We start from the raw sequence: 21,693 nt of genomic DNA on the forward strand, positions 1-21,693 counted from the left end.
CCTGATCTTGCGCTTTCAGCCTCCAGAACTGTGAGCGGTAAGTTTATGTTGTTTACAAGCCGCCCAGTTATAAAATTCTCTTTTTTATACTAAGTATTTATTTGTATGCTGCTGCCAGTGTACATAAAATAATCATCCTTGTGAAATAGAAATTCATGAAAATTCAGAGAGGTAGACACTAAGGAGTGCCAAAAGCAGGTTTGTATGTATAGTGTGGCACATGTTACAAGGATAAGCTTTTTGTACGGGCTTCAAATTTAGCTTTCTCTGAGTATTGGCATGAAAAGTGGTTTAGAACATCTTCAAAGATTCATTCACTACAAAAATAAACAGACTTTCTGGGGTCTGAAGGGAGTGGTAGTTGAAGATAACTCCAGTCAGCAGGGGGTCATGTTGAGGAGTCTGCAGACAGAATTTTCAAATCTGCAGCTGCCAGGGAAATCTGGTTGAGCCTTGCCTTCCGCTGGAGCTGTTGAACCACTTTCTTCATAGCGGTGGCCGTGGAGGAACAGACATGGTGCATGCAAGGGCTGGGCAGATTGATCAGTAGCGGATTGGTCAGTCGTTGGTCCATGGGGCCAGACAGTGGGGCAGCGATGTTAAATCCTTTAACTTGCACCTCTGGAGAAACAAGATCATTATCATATATACTGACATCATCACTCCTAACAAAATAAGTGATCTAGTAGCACCTAATAGTTTATAGTGAAGCTCCCCTTCCATTCTGGTTTATTGGTACCTTATGTATAAGGGAGTATACCCATGCTTGAGATACAGTGTATTAGACCTGTTCTGAAGCAGCAAAGGTCAGTATCAGGTGATTCTCACACACCAATAACCAATCAGGGCAATAGGTACTATTCAATCACCTATTCCTAGGGCCCAGAGAGGCCTCTGCTGTCAGGAGGCATTTAGTGTAGGCTTGTTAATGACTGACTGAATGAATGAGGTGCTATATTAGCAGTAATATATGAATGGAAATTGCAAAGGGAACAAAGTAATGAATTCTGCCCAAAAGGTGTCCAGGAAGGGACAAGCATGAGTGAGGTGAGTGGTGTGTGTGTGTGTGGGGGGGTAGTTGTGACTATTCTGCACTGCTTTTCGGAAGACTGAGGGCACAAAGGGACAGACAATAATGGCATGTCTGGCAGTCCTGGGTGAGTGTGCGGGCATTCTAGAGGAGAATGGTAGGAACCAATTAGGCAACCATGTCAGAGTGAATCTGCATAGTCCTGAACACATAGCGGGTGTTTCCCTTAGTGGGGAACCAGTCAGAGTGGCAGGGCGACCTGTTCAGACATAGATTTGAGAAGGACATTCTGGGGTTGGCACAGAGGCAAGACTGGACCAGGGGAGACTGTAGGTGATCCAAGTAAAGACAAGAATCAGACCTGGGCACTGACAGTGGGCATAGAGAGGAGGAAGGAGCCAGGGGAGATTTTATAGGATGTGGGGATGAATAAGCAGGGGAGCAGCTGGAGACAATTGCAACATTTCTATTTTGGGAAACTGGGGAGGTGGCATGCCTTTAATTGAGATGAGAAATACCAGTGGGAAACAAGTTTGTGGTTGGAATTGAGATTATGTTGAAATCTATGGGCCTGTGGACCACACTCAGAAGTGTGGGTTGGTGCTTGCGGAGAGGCCCTAGCTGTCGGTCAGTGCCAGCCAGCTACCTCCCTGCTCCTAAGCAGGGCTCTGTGTCATACAAGTGGGTGGTTCACACCAGGAGAGTGTCTGGAGAGGGAGATGAGGGCAGGGCATGATGTACTTCTAAGAGCTTGGCTGAAAGCCCAACAGACAGCCACAAAGAAAATGGGTGAGGAGGCAGCACATGCCCAGATGTACTGGGAGAGTGCCTTTCTAGCACTTTTCCATCTTCTGGCTCTCATACAAACTCCTTTCTCATTCAGCATTGTTTAGTATATTTTATTCAGCAACTACTATGTTTCAGTGCACAATTCAGCCACTGATTGTTGACATGTCCCTGTAGAGCCTGTGTGTGTGTCCCTCTGACAGTGTGCCTGAGGGAGGAGGCCTTCCAGCATGCGGACCTTCCGGCTCCCTGCAGCTGTCTACGGGGTGATGCTGCAGATGTCTCTACCCCTTCGCCAAGGCAGGGCTTCTTCTGTCCTCTCAGAGTCCTGTCAGGTGATAGGCAGAGTGCATACTCTGGAGCACTGAGACATGGGTTACTAGCCTGGCTCTACCTCATTCGAGGAGGGTGACCTTGCCCAGCCCTCAGATCATCTATAAAAAGGCACAGGGCTCTCTGTGTCATGTGGTTGGGGAAGAATCAAATCCTGTGAGAGGCAGGCTGGCCTAACCCAGTGCCCAGCCCAGCGTGAAGATGACTATCATACAGGTGGTGGACAGCTGGATTCCAGTGCCTTAGCTGGGGGACAGGGGCAGTTTCCTGACATGGAAACTGCTTCTCATGTATGGGGGCTGCATTACAGAGAACACAGGTGCTTAAGCTCAAAGAAACTTTCACAACCATCTAATCCTATTTCTATATTTTATGAAGTGGATAAAACAGTGAACATTGAGTCTGAACCTTGGCCTTGCTACTTTCAGATTCGTTGAATGTAGGCAAGTTTTCATTTCTGTTTTTTAAAAATGAGCTTGAATTTCTTTCTTTTTTTTTTAATGCATTTTTAAAAAATTTTTTTAAATTTATTTTTTCAAATACATTTGTCTCTGCCTACCCCCTACCACTTTCCCTTGCCCCCTCCATCGTGCCTTCCCTCAGCTCTTCCCCTTTGGTTTTGTCCTTGAGTCCTTGCTATATGTTCCTTGACTTACCCCTTCTCTTCCTTTTCCACACCTCTCTTCCCTCCTTCCCTCTTGTCTCTGTTGGTTTCTTTTCCTTTCAGTGTTGCTGGTCTTATTTTCCTTGCATCTTTGTATTGTTGGTTAGGTTCCACTTATAGGTGAGATCATATGGTATTTGTCTTTCGCTCCCTTGCTTATTTCGCTTAGCATAATGCTCTCGAGTTCCATCCATGCTGTCGCGAAGTTTAGTAGTTTTTTTTTTCTTTCTGCTGCGTAGTATCCCATTGTGTATATGTAACATAATTTTTTTATCCAGTCATCTACTGATGGGCATTTAGGTTGCTTCCAACACTTGGCTATTGTAAATTGTGCTGCTATGAACATTGGGGTGCATAGGTTCTTTTGAATTGGCATTTTGGTATTCTTAGGGTATAGTCCCAGGAGGGGAATCACTGGATCAAAAGGCAGTTCCATTTTCAGCACTTTGAGGAAATTCCACACTGCTTTCCACAGTGGCTGCACCAGTCTGCATTCCCACCAACAGTGTACTAGGGTTCCCTTTTCTCCACAGCCTCGCCAGCACCTGTTGTTTGTGGATCTGTTTATGATGGCCATTCTGACCAGTGTGAGGTGGTACCTCATGGTGGTTTTGATCTGCATTTCTCTGATGGCTAGTGATACTGAGCATCCTTTCAAATGTCTCTGGGCCCTCTGTATCTCCTCCTTGGAAAAGCATCTGCCCAAGTCCTTTGCCCATTTTTTGATTGGATCGTTTGTCGTCTTGGAGTGGAGTCGAGTGAGTTCTTTATATATCTTGGAGATCAAACCTCTACCTGATGTATCATTAGCGAATATATTTTCCCATAGGATTGGCTCCCTTTTCATTTTGCTTATGTTTTCTTTCGCCGTGCAGAAGCTTCTTATTTTGATGAGGTCCCACTTGTTTATTCTTTCCTTTATGTCCCTTGCTTTAGGAGTCATAGCGGTGAAAAAATTGCTGCGTGGGATATCTGAGAGTTTCCTGCCAATGTTCTCCTCCAGGACTTTGATGGTGTTGCGACTTTTATTTAAGTCTTTTATCCATCTTGAGTTTATTTTTGTGTGGTGTCAGCTGATGATCCCATTTCAATTTTTTGCATGTAGCCGTCCAGCTCTCCCAACACCATTTGTTGAAGAGGCTATTATTGCTCCATTTTATGCTTCTGCCCCCTTTGTCAAATATTAGATGCCCATATGGACCTGGGCTTATTTCTGGGCTTTCTATTCTGTTCCACTGGTCTATGGGTCTGTTCTTGTGCCACTACCAGATTGTTTTGAGTATAGTGGCTTTGTAGTAGAGTTTGATGTCCGATATTGTGATCCCTCCTACTTTGCGTTTCTTTCTCAAAATTGCTGCGGCTATTTGGGGTCGTTTATGGTTCCATATAAATTTTTGAAATGTCTGTTCTATTTCTGTGAAATATGTCATTGGTATCTTAATAGGCATTGAGTTGAATGTATAAATTGCTTTGGGTGGTATGGACATTTTGATGATATTAATTCTTCTAATTCATGAGCATGGTATATGCTTCCATTTATTTGTGTCTTCCTTAATTTCTTTCTTCAATGTTGTATAGTTTTCTGCATACAGGTCTTTTACCTCTTTGGTTAAATTTATTCCTAGGTACATTATTTTTCTACTTGCTATATCGAATGGTATTTTTTTTTCTGATATCTTCTTCTTCTATTGCATTGCTGGTATACAAAAATGCCTCTGATTTCTGAATGTTGACTTTGTATCCTGCTGTTTTGCCAAATTCACTTATTAGGTTGAGGAGTTTTTTGGTAGAGTCTACAGGGTTCTCTATATACACTATCATGTCATCTGCAAACAATGATAGTTTTAATTCCTCCTTTCCTATTTGGATGCCTTTTATCTCTTTCTCTTGTCTGACCGCTGTGGCTAGGACTTCCAATACGATGTTGAAAAGAAGTGGTGAGAGCGGACATCCTTGTCGTGTTCCCGATCTTAGTGGGAAAGCTTTCAGTTTTTGCCCGTTGAGTATCATGTTGGGTGTAGGTTTTTCATATATGGCCTTTATTATGTTGAAGAATGCCCCGTTTATTCCCATTTTGCTGAGTGTTTTGATCATAAATGGGTGCTGTACCTTATCGAATGTTTTTTTCTGCGTCTATCCAGATGATCATGTGGTTTTTGTCTTTTCTTTTATTTATGTGATGTATCACGTTTATTGACTTGCATATATTGAACCATCCCTGCATCCGTGGGATGAATCCCACTTGATCGTGGCGGATAATCTTTTGAATGTATTGCTGGATGCGGTTTGCCAATATTTTGTTGAGGATTTTAGCATCTATGTTCATCAGCGAAACTGGCCTGTAGTTTTCTTTCTTTGTAGGGTCTTTATCTGGTTTTGGGATCAGGGTGATGCTGGCCTCATAGAAAGAGTCTGGGAGTCTTCCCTCCTCTTGGATTTTTGGGAATAGTCTGAGAAGGACAGGGGTTAGCTCTTCTTTCAATGTTTTGTAAAATTCTCCTGTGAAACCATCCAGCCCTGGGCTTTTGTGTGCCGGGAGTTTCTTGATGACTGCTTCAATTTCCCCAGCTGTTATTGATCTGTTCCACCTTCTGTTTCTTCCTCCTTCAGTGTTGGAAGATTATACTTTTCTAAAAATTTGTCCATTTCATCAAGATTTTCAAATTTCTTGGTACATAATTTTTCATAGTAGTTTCTCACAATCCTTTGTATTTCTGAGGTATCAGTTGTTATTTCTCCTCTTTCGCTTCTGATATTAATTTGGGTCCTCTCCCTTTTTGTCTTGATGAGTCTGCTTAAAGGCTTGTCAACTTTATTAATCTTTTCAAAGAACCAGCTTCTGGATTGGTTGATCCTCTGAATTGTTCTTTTTGTCTCTATGTCATTCAGTTCTGCTCTAATCTTGACTCTTTCCTTCCTTCTACTTGCTCTGGGATTTATTTGTTGTTGTTTCTCCAGTTCTTGAAGTTGTAGTGTTAGGTCTTTTATTTGAAATGTTTCTATCTTTTTTAGGTAAGCCTGTATTGCTATGAACTTCCCTCTCAGGACTGCCTTTGCTGTGTCCCATAGGTTTTGGTCCGTTGTATGTTCATTTTCATTTGTTTCCAGAAATTTTTTGATTTCTTCTCTTATCTCATTATTGACCCATTCATTGTTTAATAGTCTACTGTTCAGTCTCCATGAGTTTGCAAGTTTTTGAGGTTTCTCTTTGAGGTTGATTTCCAGTTTCAAGCCCTTGTGGTCCGAGAGAAAGTTTGGTATTATTTCAATTTTCCTGCATTTGCTGAGGTTTGCTTTGTGTCCTATCATGTGGTCTATCTTTGAAAAACTGCTGTGAGCATTTGAAAAGAATGTGTATTTTTCTTCTTTGGGATGTAAGGTTCTATATATGTCAGTTAAGTCTCTTTGATTCAGTGTTTCATTCAGCGCCACAATATGTTTATTAATGTTTTGTTTGGAAGATCTGTCCATTTTTGACAGTGGGGTGTTGAAATCCCCTACTATCAGTGTGTTGCTGTCAGTATCTTTTTTGAAGTCATCCAACAATTTCCTTATATACTTGGGGGCTCCTATATTGGGAGCATAGAAGTTTACAATGTTTATGTCTTCTTGATAGATTCTTCCTTTAAGTATTATAAAGTGCCCCTCTGGGTCTCTCTTTATGGCCTTTGTTTTGAAATCTACTTTGTCTGATACAAGTATGGCAACCCCCGGCCTTTTTCTCTTGCCCATTTGCTTGGAATATTTTTTTCCATCCCTTTACTTTCAATCTGTGTAGGTCTCTTGCTCTGAGATGGGTCTCTTGAGGGCAGCATATGTGTGGGTCATGTTTTCTCATCCATTCAGCTCCCCTGTGTCTTTTGATTGGGGCATTTAGTCCATTCACTTGAGAGATATTACTGATAGACACTGACTCATCTTTTCTCTTTGTACCTGTGTTCCTCTCTGTCTCATTCTTTTCCTTCATCTTCTTAAACCAGTCCCTTTAGCATATCTTGGAGTGCTGGTTTGGTAGAGATGTATTCTTTTAGTCTTCTCTTGTCTGGGAAACTCCGTATTTCCCCTTCTATTTTAATTCAGAGCCTTGCTGGGTATAGCAGCCTTGGCTCTAGGCCCTTGCTTTTCATGACTTGGAATATTTGTTGCCATTCCCTTCTGGCTTGTAGTGTTTCTGTTGAGAAGTCAGCTCCTAGGTGTATCGGGGCCCCCTTGTATGTGACTTTCTCCTTCTCCCTTGCTGCCTTGAGGATTCTCTCTTTGTCTTTGACATTTGCCATTTTAATGATGATGTGTGTTGGAGTGGACCTCCTTGAGTCCCTCTTGAGTGGGGTCCTCTGTGCCTCCTGTATCCATGAGAGCCTTTCTCTCCTCAAATTAGGGAAATTTTTCATCATTACTTTTTTGAGGAGGTTCTCTATCCCTTGCTCCTCTTCTTCTCCTTCTGGTATCCCTTTATACGGATATTATTGCATTTCAGGTTGTCCTGCATTTCCCTCAATGCCTCTTCATTCTTTTTGAGTCTTTTTTCCATTTCTTGTTCTTTCTGGGAGCTTTTTTCTACCTTATCCTCCATCTCACTGATTCGATCCTCGGCTTCATCCAGCCTGCTTTGGATTCCTTCTCCTGTGTTCTTCAATTCAGAAATGGTATTCTTCATATCCTCTTGTGTCTTCTTGATAGTTTCTATGTTGTTTTCCAGGTTGATATAGTTTGTTGTAAGATCCTGATAGTATCTCTGCAGTTTCTCATAGTTATCTTTGAGCTGGCTGAGCTCATTGAGCTTCCTTAGAACCATTGTTTTGAATTCAATATCTGATAGTTCCCTTGCCTCTGTTTCATTTAGCTCTCTCTGTGGGGAATCCCCTTTTCCACTCATTTGGGGGGAACTTCTTTTTCTTCCCATTTGTGTGAGAGTCTGTTAAGTAATTTATTTATTTATTTATTTATTTATTTTTGCTTTTGCTTCAATTGGGCTGTCTAGATTTCCTGACTTTGTGGATTAAACTTCTATGGTAGTAGGTGGGTCTTTTTATTTATTTATTTTTCCCTTTACTTTTATTTCTGGGCCTGCCTCTGATGATGTCAGTTGTTGACCCTATATGGCCTTGGGTCATGTATCTGAGCCTTCCAGTAGTCTACTGTCTGTGTCAGACTCCTGCTTGGGGCAGCTCTGTGACCCCTTTTGTCAGGGATGGACTATTTCTTTGGATCGCTCTGCACTCTCAAGCCTGCTCCTTGAGCGTGCTAGCGGCAGGATCCTCCGCTCGCCTGGGCTCGTGGGTGCTTGCCCCAGACCAGGGGGCTTATTCGTGACCTTGTGTACTCGTCTGGCCCTCTGGCTGGCGGGCACCCCGGCACTGGTCAGTATAGGGTCTTCTATTGCGTGTTTTCCCTGCTTTTGGCTCTTTGGGTGCGTTGCTTGCCCTTGCCAAATGGAGACTATGGAAATGGGAGGAAGTCAGCTCCAGGACTCTCCGGTTAATCCTGTGTCCGGTCTCTCCTCCAGGGACTCTGGGCAGCTCTGTGACCCCTTCGCCTGGGATCTACTAATTCTGTGAGCCGCTCCGCAATTGCGGGCTGGGCGGGTCAATTTACGCCTGCCCTTGCCGCTCTGCGCACTACCTCGCAGGTCATATTGGTGCCAATCTGTGGGAGGCCTTGCCAGCCTGTGCAAGCCCTCGCCAGCCCGCGTGGGTCCACACACACGCTCGCCAACCCTTGCCAGCCACTCGGCGCAAGTGTGCGCGCCTGCACTGGGTGGTTTTAGGGTGTCTATGTGTACTTTTCGGCTTTTGGCTCTTTGGGGGTGTGGCCTCTTCTTGCACAATGGAGACTACGGCAAGGAGAAGGAGTTGGGACTGCCCAGTTCCTCCTCCCGTTCTTTCCCCAATGCCTCCGTTTCCAGTCTCAGGGGTATTGGGGCAGTTCTGTGATCCCTTTGGCCGGCCAAGGATCCACCACCTGTGCGGACTGCGTTTCAATTGCGGGCAGTCTGGTTCGTGGGCGCTCCTCTTCTGCCTCTTTGGGGTCGTGCCTTTCCAGCCCACAATGGAGACTACAGAACGGGGAGGGAGTCGGGACTCCCCGGTTCCTCCTCCCGTTCTTTCTCCAACGCCTCCGTTTTCAGTCTCTCCTCAAGGCTCTCCCAGCCAGTCTGCATTCAGTCCCCCAGCTCACATGCACAAGCTGTGTGCAGAACGCACAAAAGTAAGGTTAATTGATTCCCTTATGCCTGAGCGAGATGGTAGCTGCAGAGTGGGAGGTGCGTTATCATCGGGGCTCCACCGGCCGCCGTCTCAGTTCTCTTCACAAAGTTTTCCTCACCAGTCTTTTCCCAGGCACCAGCCCACCCTGCTGCCGCCTCTACCCAGAGATCAAGGAGCGTAGCTGCCACTTCAATTTTTGCGTTCGCCCTTTACATGTCTCTTTGCATCCCTAGCCACCTGTCTCTGGCAGAGAACGCCCCTAAGCTTTTCGGGGTTGCGTTTTGTCTGTATTTTCTTGGTTTTAGCTGCTGGAGTTTAGGGGTCCCTGTTTATGATTCAGACCCCGTTCTTCTTGGGGGGACCTAACTGGTCGTTTCAATGTCCCTCTGGTGCTAGTGCCCATGGGCACCCAGCCCCCTCTCTTGAGCCTCCACTGCACTTCCCACCCGTTGGGATGTGTGAGAGTCGAATCCACTGTCGAATCCACTGTCTGTCCGCAGCTCCAAGGCTCCTCTCCCACTATCCTTCCATTGTTTTCCAGGTGATTACTCCACTATTTAGTTGCAATTCCAGTTTGGTCTTGGGAGGAGGTCAGCGTGACTCCCATTGACTCCTCTGCCATTTTAATCTCCCTGAATTTCTTTATTTCTAATAATCCCTGATGATCAGCATTGCTTAGCAACTCTCAATGGGTTGCAGTGAGGGTTAAATGAGATAGTGCTTTTGAAATACATTGTAAACTGCCAAGCAGTAACAAGTTTAATGTCTCGTGGACAAAAAGGGGCCACATATTGGATTGGCCAAAAAAATTAGTTCAGTATTAAAGTAAAAATAAAAGACACACTTTTGATTTTCACCAATAAATTTATTGAACAATATATTCATCATTTTATTCCACTACATTCTGCCATGTTTCAGGCAACTTCATAATTCCATCTTCCCAAATTTTTTTAAAATTATGTTTTATTGATTATGTCATTATAGTTGTTGTGATTTTTCCTCCTTTGCTCCCCTCTGCCCAGCACCCCCAATCCCTCCAGCCATCCTCCCACCATTGTTCATTGTCATGGGTCATGCATGTAATTGCTTTGGCTACTCCATTTCCTATACTGTATTTTACATCCCCATGGCTATTCTGTAATTATCTATTTGTACTTTTTAATCCCCTCACTTCTTCATTCATTTACCTTTCCTTCCCCTTTCCCATCTGGCAACCATCTGGTAACTAACTTTTCTTTTGCTTTTAAAAGTCTCTCTTTATCTTTAACCTTTGCTCTTTTACTAATGATGTGTCTTGAAGTGGGCCTCTTTGTATCCATCGTAACTGAGATTCTCTGTGCTTCCTGGACTTGTGTGTCTATTTCCTTTACCAAATTAGGAAAGTTTTTTTTCACTATAGATTTCCAATTTCTTGCTCTTGCTCTTCTCCTTCTGGCACACCTTTGAGGCAAATGTTGGACCTTTTAAAGTTGTCCCAGAGGCTGTTTATACTATCCTCATTTTTTTGGATTCTTTTTTCCTTCTTGTTGTTCTGTGTGGTTGTTTTGTGCTTCCTTATGTTCCGTATCATCGATTTGATTCTCGGTTCCATCCACTCTACTGTTGTTTGCCTGTAAATTGTTATTTATTTCAATTAGTGTATCCTTTGTTTCTGACTGGGTCTTTTTAATGCTGCTGAGGTCCTTAGTAAGTTCCTTGAGCATCCTTATAAACAGTATAGGGATGCATCTGATAGATTGCTTATCTCTACTTCGTTTAGCTCTTTTTCTGGAGTTTTGATCTGTTCTTTCATTTGGGCCATGTTTCTTTGTCTCCTTGTTTTGGCAGCCTCCCTGTTTTTTTCCTATGTATTAGGTAGAGCTGCTTTGACTCTGGGTCTTGGTAGTGTGGCCTAATGTAGTAGGTGTCCTGTAGGGTCCAGTGTAGGGCGCAGCCTCCCCTGTCACCTAAGCTGGGTACTTGAGGTGCATGCTTTGTGGGGTCTGAGTAGGCCCACCTATTGTAATTGAGCCTTGGTTGCTGTTGGCAGATCAATGGGAGGGATTTACCCAGGACAGTCAGCTACAAGGACTGGCTATGACCACTGACCATCAACCTCCGCCCTCTGTGGAGGATCAGCTGTGCAGGGGCAGGGTGGTGCTGCTCCCACGTGGTCTGAAGCTGTCCACTGGGTGCATTGATCCTGGGATTTCCTGGGTAGTACAGGCCAAGGTCAGCCCCCACCTGTGTTTTGCCCAGGGCACCTTTCCTGAGCTGTAAAGCAATCTAGGATGGCTGCTACTTGTGCTGGGCTTGGCCATTCCCAGGTGAAGCCACGCTGTGACTCTAATCTAGCTGCTGCCAGGGCTCTCTGAAGCCGGCTCTTTCTGGTTTGATAGGACTTGGGAGCCAAGACCCACCATTCTTATGGAAAAGCAGCTTGGGTGGGCCTGTAAATTGGGTCGGGTAGAGCTTCTGTGGATCTCCAAGGTGGGTCATGTAGTGTTAGCAGGTTGATGGAGTCTCAGATATGGCACCAGACTACTGGCTCTGTGCGGGGAGGGCTCAGCAAAGGGACAATGAATGACCTTTGCTCACCCTGATGCCAGACACTGCAGTATTCTACTGTATACTACTGGTGCCCTTCAAGCTGCCACCCCGGTGCTGGAGTTCGGAGGATGCAAGTCTGAGCAGGTGAGTCTGTGAGTGGGTTCCCCAAGAGGAACTGCTCATGGCTTCAGCAGCCTCCTCCACTAAATCCCTGCTTATTTTCGCAGCCAGAAGTAGTGGGAACTTATCTTTCTGGCACTGGAATTCTGGGCTGGGGCCTCTGGTGTGGGCCTGAGACTCCTTGCTCCTGAGCTATGCCTCCTGAATTTTTATCCACGTGGGTGTGGAGTCAGCCTGTTCCTCATCTGCACCCTGCCTACCAGTCAGAATGGATGTGGTTTCTTCAATTCTGTAGTTGTCAGATTTCCATTCAACTCGATATCTGAATTTCTGAAATTCCTGAGTGATTGTTCTATATTTTAGTTGTAATTTTGATGTGGTTGTGCGAAGAGGCAAGCCATGTCTGCCTATGTTGCCACCTTGACTGGAAGCCCATCTTCCCAAAACTTTTTGAGCAAACAACTGTTCTATGTACCCTTTGCAGTCTTCCAGAAAATTGAAATTTTTTGTTAAGAGAATTTTGTAAGGATTAAAATAAATGGATATCTGAAGGTGCAATGTCTGATGAGTATGGCAGATGGATCAGAGCTTCCCAACCAAGCTGTGACAGTTTTGCCTCGTCATCAAAGAAACATGTGGTCCTATGTTATCCTGATGGAAGATGATGTATTTTTGGTTGATTAATAGCAAGATGCTTTTGTCAAGCGCTGTTTTCAGTTGGTCTGTTGGGAGCAGTACTTGTTGAAATTGTTTAATTTTCTGGAAGTTGCTCATAATAGAGGACTCCCTTCCAATCCACCGAATACACAACATCATCATCTTCTGATGAAGACTGGCCTTTGGTGTGGTTGGTGGTGGTTCATTTTGCTTGCCCCATGATCTCTTCTAGTCCACATTATTGTAAAGTATACAGTTTTCATTACCTGTCACAACTTATTTTAAAAACAGAACTTTTTTTTATGATTCAGTAAAGAATCAATCACATGCAGAAATATGATGAAGAAGGTTTTTTTTAGATTAACTTACATGGGACCCAAACATCAAAGTGATTAACAAAACCAAGTTGGTGCAAATGATTTTCAACACATGATTTGGATATTCTGAGTATGTCAGCTATCTCCCTGAGTGGTATAACATTGATTGTTCTCAATTTATATCTTGATTTGATTGCTATAAACTTCAACCTGTCTACCTGATCTTGGAACATCACCCAGCAATAAATCTCCAGCATGATACTTTGAAAACTGCTTTTGACACGTTCAGTCAGTCATAGCACCTTCTCCATATACTTCACAAATCATTTTTTGTTTTTCAGTTGCATTTTTACCTTTCTTGAAATAATAAAGCATAGTATGCTGAAAATGTTCCTTATTTTCTTCCTTCTTCAATATTAAAATGGCTTCACAAAAATTCACCAATTCTGATAAGTTTTTTAAAATGCACAGCAATATGACAGCTATCACAATGCAATCTAACAAAATTGTTTCAAATGAAGTTAAACATAACTAAGCACTACTAGAGCCATCTTACCAAAAAAAAAAAAAACAAAACAAAACAAACAAACTTTTGACCAACCCAGTGCCACTAAACCTGACAAGCTGTGTGATGGTCTTACAAATTCAGAGATGTAAAGTTAACCACATAGGATGGTCTGACATTTAAAACTTTCTGACTAAAAGGAGGTCATTGCTGGAAGTCTTGTTCCAGGCTAGAATCTTCTTGACAAAAGTCAGTCTTTAACTTAATAGTCTTTTTGCATCTATGATAACATACCTTTGGAATGCCAAATTTCCTTTCTCTAAACCCCTCAAAGCACAGGCACTGCACCAGGGGGAGACCACAGATCCTCTCAGTGTTATTGTTTTCTTGTTAATTTGTGACTGTTAACTGTCCTGTACTCACCTATATAAATGAAGTATGTGTCTATCATTTTGTTTTTTATCCAATCCCAAAGGTCTCCCTGCTGTGCTTTCTCTACTTCTCTAATCTGTCACCAATGGATTTCATGTAAGCCACTTATGCCTTCTCTTTTGATTGTAATGTATAAAATAAGGTGCAAAACTGCCATTTTTCTGCAGCGTTTTCTCAATTCGCTAAGGCTTTGCTTCCAGGCAACTGTCAGTTTGGCTCAAAGTCATAAAAATTCTTATAGGTTTGGATGTTTCTTACGTTGACAGTCTTATTTTAACATTGATAAGGGCATAGAGCCCTGGAAAGGTACTAACTCAGCTACTGTTGACCTCATAATCAGGACGTGCTTTGCAGATTTATCACTAAGGCAAAGAATTTCTTTCAGTTTGCTCCACTATTTCCCACAGCCAAAGTTCCCAGGATCCTCCTATTTCCATATTGCTTTCCAGCAAAGCTTAGTGTTAAAGTAATTCCATATATTTATTCATGCTAAGGTGTAAGTGACTGCTATTTCACTCAGCTATTCCATGAATATCCTGCTAATTATTCCCACCCCAATGCATTCTCTGCCCAGCCCTTGGGATTGCACTAGAGATGCCTTGCCCTTTGGCTTCCAACTGGTTTCATTAAAGAGACACTGGTGGACATTTTTTTTTTAAAAACAGTTGTATTGCAGAATAACATACATATGGTACAGTGCACAGTTCTTTGGTGTACAACTAAGATAAAGAATATTTGTAACAGCCAAGTAGGCTTCCTCTTGCCCCTTCTAGGCACTCCTCTCCACCCTCCACCAGCAATAACACTATTTTGATGTCTACACAGATTAGCTTTATATGCTCTTGAACTTTAGATAAATTGGATCAAACAGGGTGTCCTCTTTTATGCCTAGCTTTATTTGCTGGACACTGTGTCTGTGACATTCATCCACATCATCGCATAAATTAATAGTTCTGTTGATAGATATTTGGCTATTAAGAAAAAGGCAAGGCTACTATGAGCATTTTTCTACTTATCTTTGGTGCACATTTTTGCTGCCTTCTCTTGATTAAAACCCAGGCATGGAATTGCTGGTTTGTGGCATGGGTATAATTTTAGCTTTGTGCATATTATTGTCAGGAAATTGGAGATGGAAGATCAGCAGCAGGAAGACTGGAGCATTGCCCACCTACCTTTCATTTCTTTGGTTCTGGTCCAGCTCCAGTACCAACACCCCTGAGCCCTGGCCCCTTCAAACCCGGGGTGGTAATAGCTTTCTAACGTTGCTCTTGCTTATAGGACGGCATCATCCCTGTGGCCTCATTCTCTCTGCCCACCACTGTCAATAGTCCCTTCTTGAAGTTCTTCCCAGTTAAATCCTTTCAGTTTCACTGTATGCCACCTGATTTTCTCACAACTGCCATGTTTCAGGCTCTGTCACTGGAACTGGACCCTCCCTTCCCCTTTGGAGCTCACCTGAGGAGGCATAGACATGTCCACAGCAATTACAGCACAGGGTGCTATATGAGAAAGGAGGAAAGCCTCCATTTTTCCCCTCTGGGAGAGCAGGGAAGATTGCAGAGGGGAGCTGTGTCTTGACAGTATGGAGGAGTTTTCTTTTAGAAAAAAGTGAAGAGCCAGGCAAGGAACATAAAGTGTCTATAGAGGTGTGGAGGCAAGAGGTGCATGCAACACTACATAACCTGTGGCTGGTGAGTTGGATGGAGGGAAGAGAAGTCAGAAGGACAGAGGGACAGGTGGGACAGGGACACATTTGAATAGGGTGATCAGTGGGACACATCTGGATAGAGGAAAACTTAGTAAATCTCAGGACTGTGGTTCTGATGGAGAGACTTCATTTCTCAGGAGCAGGTATGGAGGGTGTGATTTAGGGATTATACACAAGGGCTGGCTTGGGCATATGCATTTCCACCAGTGCAGGTTTGGGTTCTAGTGCCTTTGAAACCAAGTCACAAACACACAGGACTATGCCCTGATCATGAGCTGAGTAACAAAATTGGAGGTTAATTTTCTTAAAATTGGGTAGCATTCCTTGTGGTCAACTAAACCATCTTTCTTCACACGAATTAACTAATGAGACTGGGGATCATGATTAGGAAAGGGGAACACGGAGGGTGGGGGGAAGGTGGATCTAGTGGATGTGTTTATAGTCAGGAGGGGCAGCACCACGAATGGGGCATTAGCCAAGTCATATTTTACAGTCCTAGGGGCTGAGAAGCTCCTGTGATCTGGAAGGGATGTTCAGAAAGTCAGTACACAGTCTTCCATTAGTATCACAGTGGCCTCACATTCACATAGAGAATGACGAGAATCCAGAATCGAGGAAGAATGTAGGGCGCACAGTGGTGTGTGCGGTGGAGCTGCACTTGGGCCATCCCTGACACTTGCCAGGGTGAGACTCTGAACCAGTCAGTCTGCCTGAGCTGTTAGCTGGGATACGCTCAGAACAGGCTGGGTGACAATCCACCTTTCTCAGCATGACCTCATCTAAAGGCAGAGGTGTGGGTTTGAGCATTGTAAGCAACGCTGGGGGAAGAAGTCAGGTTAATCAGGAAACTTGTGCAAGCAACCCTCCGTCTAGACAACTGCTTCTCCAACTAGATTAAAAGCAAAAGTGCCTTTAATGCTGGAACGGATATTAAGATTTTCACAATTTCTTGGGTAGCCTGCATTAAATACTCAGTTTTGAACTCTTACATGCCTGTGCTATTTAGTGAGGCTGCCAACACAGTGGTTTTTAACCTATTGGGGTGTAAGTTCCCCCAAATATCTGATGAAAGCTACAGCCTTTTCTCCAGAAAGGTTCATATACTCACCCCACTTGGCGGGTCCGTGTGCTGCAGGCTGGAAGCTGGCCCAGCCCTCAGTAAGCAGACTGTGCTGAGTTGTGAGCACCCTGGGGTCATTGTCCTCCAGTGCCTGTCTGATTCTCACTTTGGTGGTGTTACTGGGCGTGGATGTTTCTTTTCATTCCAAATGTAGGAACAAAGGTGATGTTCTTTTCCACTGACTTCAGTCTAAATCTTTCTCTTCAAAGAAAGTGCCCAAGGAGTGCGTATTTTGGGGCTAATTCCAGGGTGAATAGTCCTTGGTCTTTCCCAACTGGACAGAAGGGCGCAGCAGAACTCTGCGTTGTGCAATCAGCTGTGCCAACGTCAACACCATGACTATAGAAACCAGCACCAAACTCTTCCTACAAAGTGTGGTGATCTTTCAATAAAGTTTCAATGAAATCTTAATTCTACAGATAATACACAAACACCCTGTCATTATGAGACAGTTTTTTCTTAACACATTACAGAATAAGGTAAAATCTCAGACCACCTTCACCAATTCTGACCCCTTTCCTGCCCAGTTCCTCTGTTCAATCTACATTCTTACATGCCTTTTTCTATGCTGTAATATACACATATGAGTATTTTTTTTGTGGTTTGTTTACATAAATGGTATGTATATAATGCTCCAAAACTTGCTTCTTCACTCAATAATGTATAGCTCTTCCTTAGTACATATCTAACTCAACTCAGACTTTTTAACTGCTACATAATATTCCACAGTATATATATATATCATATTTAACTTTCCTATTTTGCTGAACATTGAGCTATTTTCAATTGTTCACAAGTATAAAGAGTGCTGTAAATGCATCCTATGTGCATGTGTGTTTCTCTGGGGTATAAAATATAATCTCAAGAAGTGAACTGGCTGACAGATCTCTCTAGAATGTCCTTCTTCCCTTCTTCTATTAAATCGTCATAATCATAATAATAATTTAACAGCTGTCATTTATGCTCTCCTTCAAAACTTATTTAAAACTTATCTTTTTCAAAGAATATAAAAATAGTTTCCAAAAATGGAAAAACAAGTGGCTTGTGAGAAATGTACTTGAGAAATGTCCAAGCTTGCTAATGAGCAAAAGAAGAGAAATCAAAACAGCACCCAGATGCCGCCGTTTGCCTAGACTTTAGTAAAGATTGTTTTAAAAGCCATCAACTGGTGAGAGTGTGACAAAATGGGAATTTATACTCTTAATGCTGGCGGGAGCATGAACTGTTCCACCTCCTTGGAAAGTAATTCAGGAATATATATCATGCACATGAGAAATGGTCATTAGCTTTGATCGGTTAATTCTACTTCTGAGAATCTGTTCTGGCAAATACCAGCATCATATTTGCATGTTTTATAATCTCAATCAATCTATAAACTCCATGTTTCTCACATGGAACTGGTACATCAGGAGGATACAGTCCAGGCTACTGGATCTAAATGTTTGTTTGTTCCCCTCAATTGTCCTCTTCTTTCCCTCCAGCGGGGCCCTTAGTCCTGCTGTCTAGGCTTGCCCCCTGCTGCCTCTAGCCTGGAACCCCTACTCTCCCTGACACCTCTGCCTCCACTCTGTGGGGATGCTCCTCCCTCGAGCCTGTCGGGTCATGGTGGACCTGATGGGGAGCCAGCCCTTGTTTCGCCTGAGGCATGGTTCAGTGGATGGAGTGCAGTGACCTCCTGGCCAGGGTCCCTCAACTTCTGCATGTTCAGGGTGTCCCTGCAGATGGGGTCACGCTCACCGCGAGGGCTCAGAGTTCTGGCATGTTCATGGGATGGGTAATGTTCCTGGGACCCACTCTTCCTTCTAGATGGGGCAAGCCAAACTCCGCCTGCTGCACTGGAGGGAACAAGAGAAACTTGTACAGAACGGGCGAAGTTTTGACGTCTCAGGAGGATTTATAGTAGAGTAATAATGGAGCATGTGTTTCAAGCTCTCTCACTTTATGAATTACTAAGCACATTCGTTAAATAATGTGTCTGGATTCAATGGCCGAAAATTCAGGATAAGGGTAGCTTTCATAAAAAAGAAATTGTGTTACTGCAGCCTGAATCTCCACTACTCCATTATTTTATAACACCCAGGATTAGCCCCTAGAGACAGGTAATTCCTACCTTTTCACCTCATAATTCAAAGAAATTTGTAATGGTGGAATCCCAAGAATCATGTAAATAGATGTTAATTGGTTAAAGGAGAGAAAAATATCAGGAACCCACTAATAATAGTTGTTTACAGATTGCATTCACTACTGACACACATGCATGTTTTTTTGCTTTTAAAAAGTATATCCTAATTATTGTCTTCCTGAGTCCCTCCCCTTTTTTTCTATTAAATTTGCAATTTCAGACAATCACTTGCTATATGGATTCAATGAGTTGGTTAATAAATATTGCCCAAATATAAAAAAGAAAACAGAGAAATTATCACTTCTCCTTCTGAGCAAACCTAAGACTTAGTCATACAATGTTTCTCTTTATCTACATAAGTAGGAAGAAGAAAATTACATATGGCTTGTAAAAAATTCTTCGGTCTCTTTCTAATGTCTTCAGTGAATGAATCCCTTAGAATGAGTGAGGAATTGTTTGTAACAGCCAGATAATGCTCTGTATCTGTGACATACACATGTGTACATACTCAAACACACACCAACTCTGAGGTCTCAACCAGCATCTCCATGTTGGGTAACATGAAGCCTGTCTTTTTAAATTGCTCAGAGAACTACTAACGATGTTTGCCTGAGTGAGTGACACTGGGGATGAGAGTTAGAGATGGGAAGGAAATTTGATTTTTATAGCCCTTTGTACTTTTTGGAGTTTGTGTCTTTTAACTTAAACCACATGCATGTATTACTATTTCAAATTATTAGTCAGTTGTTTTTTTAAAAATTTGCTCATAGAACTCTAAGTTGCCTCTGTAAATATGCAGGTATAATTATGGAGAATAAATTAAATATTTTGTTTAGTTTTAGAGAGAGGGGAAGGGAAGGAGAAAGAGAGGGAGAGAAACATCACGTGCGGTTGCCTCTTGCGCGCCTCCTACCGGGGACCTGGCCGGCAACTCAGGCGTGTGCCCTGACTGTGAATCAAATAAGTGACGCTTTGGTTTGCCGGCTGGCACTCAATCCACTGAGCCACACGAGCCAGGATTAATTATGGAGAATTCTTAAAAGAAAACTAAAATTTACCAAGGGGCTAAGTCAATCCAGTGACAGAAAGGAAAATGTTTTTTTAACAAATGAGGTGGGAACTACTAGAAAGAAAAAAGAAGAGCCTTGGCCCCTATCTCACCTCATCTACAAAAATTAGTTTAAGATGGATCATAGACCTGAACATAAGAGTCAGAACCATAAAGCTTCTAGGAGAAAACAATAGAAAGCAATCTTTGCAATCTTAGGGTAGGCAAAGATTCCCCGGATATGGCACCAAAACCAAAATTTGATAAATTGGACTGCATTAAATTTAAAAATGTCCCAGCTACCAAACAGTAATCTTAAGAAATCAATAGTCAAGTTATAAACTGGGGGAAATATTTGGAGAAAATATATCTGACAAGGAACTCTTAAGAGAACTCCTGCAAATTAACAATAAAAACATGAACAACCCAAATAAAAAATGGACAAGAGACTTGAGCAGTGATTCTACTAAAGAGGATATACAAATGACCAGTAAATACATGAAAGGTGATCAACATTACCAGTCATTACTGGTTAAGGCAGTTCAACTTTTGAAAATCAGCCAATACCATTCATGTTACCATCTCAGTAGATGCAGAGAAAGCATTTGGTGAAATGTAACACCCATTCATAATAAAAACTCTCAGCAAACTAGAAATAGAAGGGAATTTCCTCAACTTGATTAAGGACACTTAGTTTCAAAAAGAAAGAAAGAAAAACTGTACTGGGCTTCATCAGAATTAAAAATTATAATGCATCAGAGGATACTAACAAGGAAAGTGAAAAGACAATTCACAAAATAGGAGAAAATATTTGTAAATCACATATCAGATAAGGGACTAGTATCCAGAATATATATAAAGAATTCTGATAACTCAACAACAAAAATAACCTGATTTAAAAATGGCAAAGAATATGAATAGACATTTTCTCACACACACAAAAAAAATGTTCAGCTCTTTCTGTGCCTAGTGCAGCCATGGCTCGTGGTCCCAAGAAGCATCTGAAGCGTGTAGCAGCTCCAAAGCATTGGATGCTGGATAAACTGGTGTGTTTGCTCCTCGGCCATCTACCGGTCCCCACAAGCTGAGAGAATGTCTCCCTCTCACCATTTTCTTAAGGAACAGACTTAAATACGCCCTAACAGGAGATGAAGTAAAGAAGATCTGCATGCAGCGGTTCATTAAGATTGATGGCAAGGTCCGAACTGATATAACCTACCCTGCTGGTTTTATGGATGTGATCAGCATTGACAAGACCAGAGAGAATTTCCGTCTGATCTATGACACCAAGGATCGCTTTGCTGTTCATCATATTACACCTGAGGAAGCCAAGTACAAGTTGTGCAAAGTGAGGAAGATCTTTGTAGGCACAAAAGGAATCCCTCACCTGGTGACCCATGATGCTCGCACCATCTGCTACCCTGATCCCCTCATCAAGATCAATGACACCATTCAGATTGATTTGGAGACAGGCAAAATTACTGATTTCATCAAGTTTGACACTGGTAACCTGTGTATGGTGACCGGAGGTGCTAACCTGGGAAGAATTGGTGTGATAACCAACAGAAAGAGACACCCTGGTTCTTTTGATGTAGTTCCCGTGAAAGATGCCAGTGGCAACAGCTTTGCCACCTGGCTCTCCAACGTTTTCGTTATTGGCAAAGGCAACAAACCATGGATTTCCCTTCCCCGTGGAAAGGGTATCTGCCTCACCATTGCTGAAGAGAGAGACAAGAGACTGGAGGCCAAACAAAGCAGTGGGTGAAATGAACTCTACATGATGTGATTGGAAAAGTGTTTGTAATTAATTAAGGATACTGCAACACGATGAATTAAAGATAATACAACATGAAAAAAAAAAGTTCAAATGACCAGTTAAGCACATGAAGAGGTACCCAACATAGTTAGACATTAGGGAAATGCAAATCAAACCACAGTGAGGCACCCCCTCACACTAACTAGGGTGGCTATAATATGAAAAAAACCAAAAAGAACAATGGAAAACAACTGGTGATGAGAATGTGGAAAAATTGAAACCTTCTTCCATTGCTGATGGCAACGTAAAATGGTATAGTTGCTATAGAAAATAGTTTGGCAGTTCCTCAAAAGTTACCAT

At 42.7% G+C, this 21,693-nt stretch overlaps 1 protein-coding gene across 1 annotated transcript; it reads left to right on the forward strand.

Annotated features, from left to right (window-relative positions):
• The first annotated feature begins 20,536 nt into the window (after positions 1-20,536).
• On the forward strand, positions 20,537-21,389 carry LOC129081759 (40S ribosomal protein S4, X isoform-like). The gene is given in 2 exon segments (XM_054587435.1): positions 20,537-20,615; positions 20,618-21,389. Coding segments are annotated over 2 exon segments (786 nt in total). The 5' UTR covers positions 20,537-20,554; the 3' UTR covers positions 21,343-21,389.
• The last annotated feature ends 304 nt before the right edge of the window (positions 21,390-21,693 follow it).

This window comes from Pteronotus mesoamericanus, unplaced genomic scaffold, assembly GCF_021234165.1.
Source record: "Pteronotus mesoamericanus isolate MK-2021 breed Mesoamerican mustached bat unplaced genomic scaffold, CSHL_Meso_final scaffold_118, whole genome shotgun sequence".
Taxonomy (NCBI): Eukaryota; Metazoa; Chordata; class Mammalia; order Chiroptera; family Mormoopidae; genus Pteronotus; species Pteronotus mesoamericanus.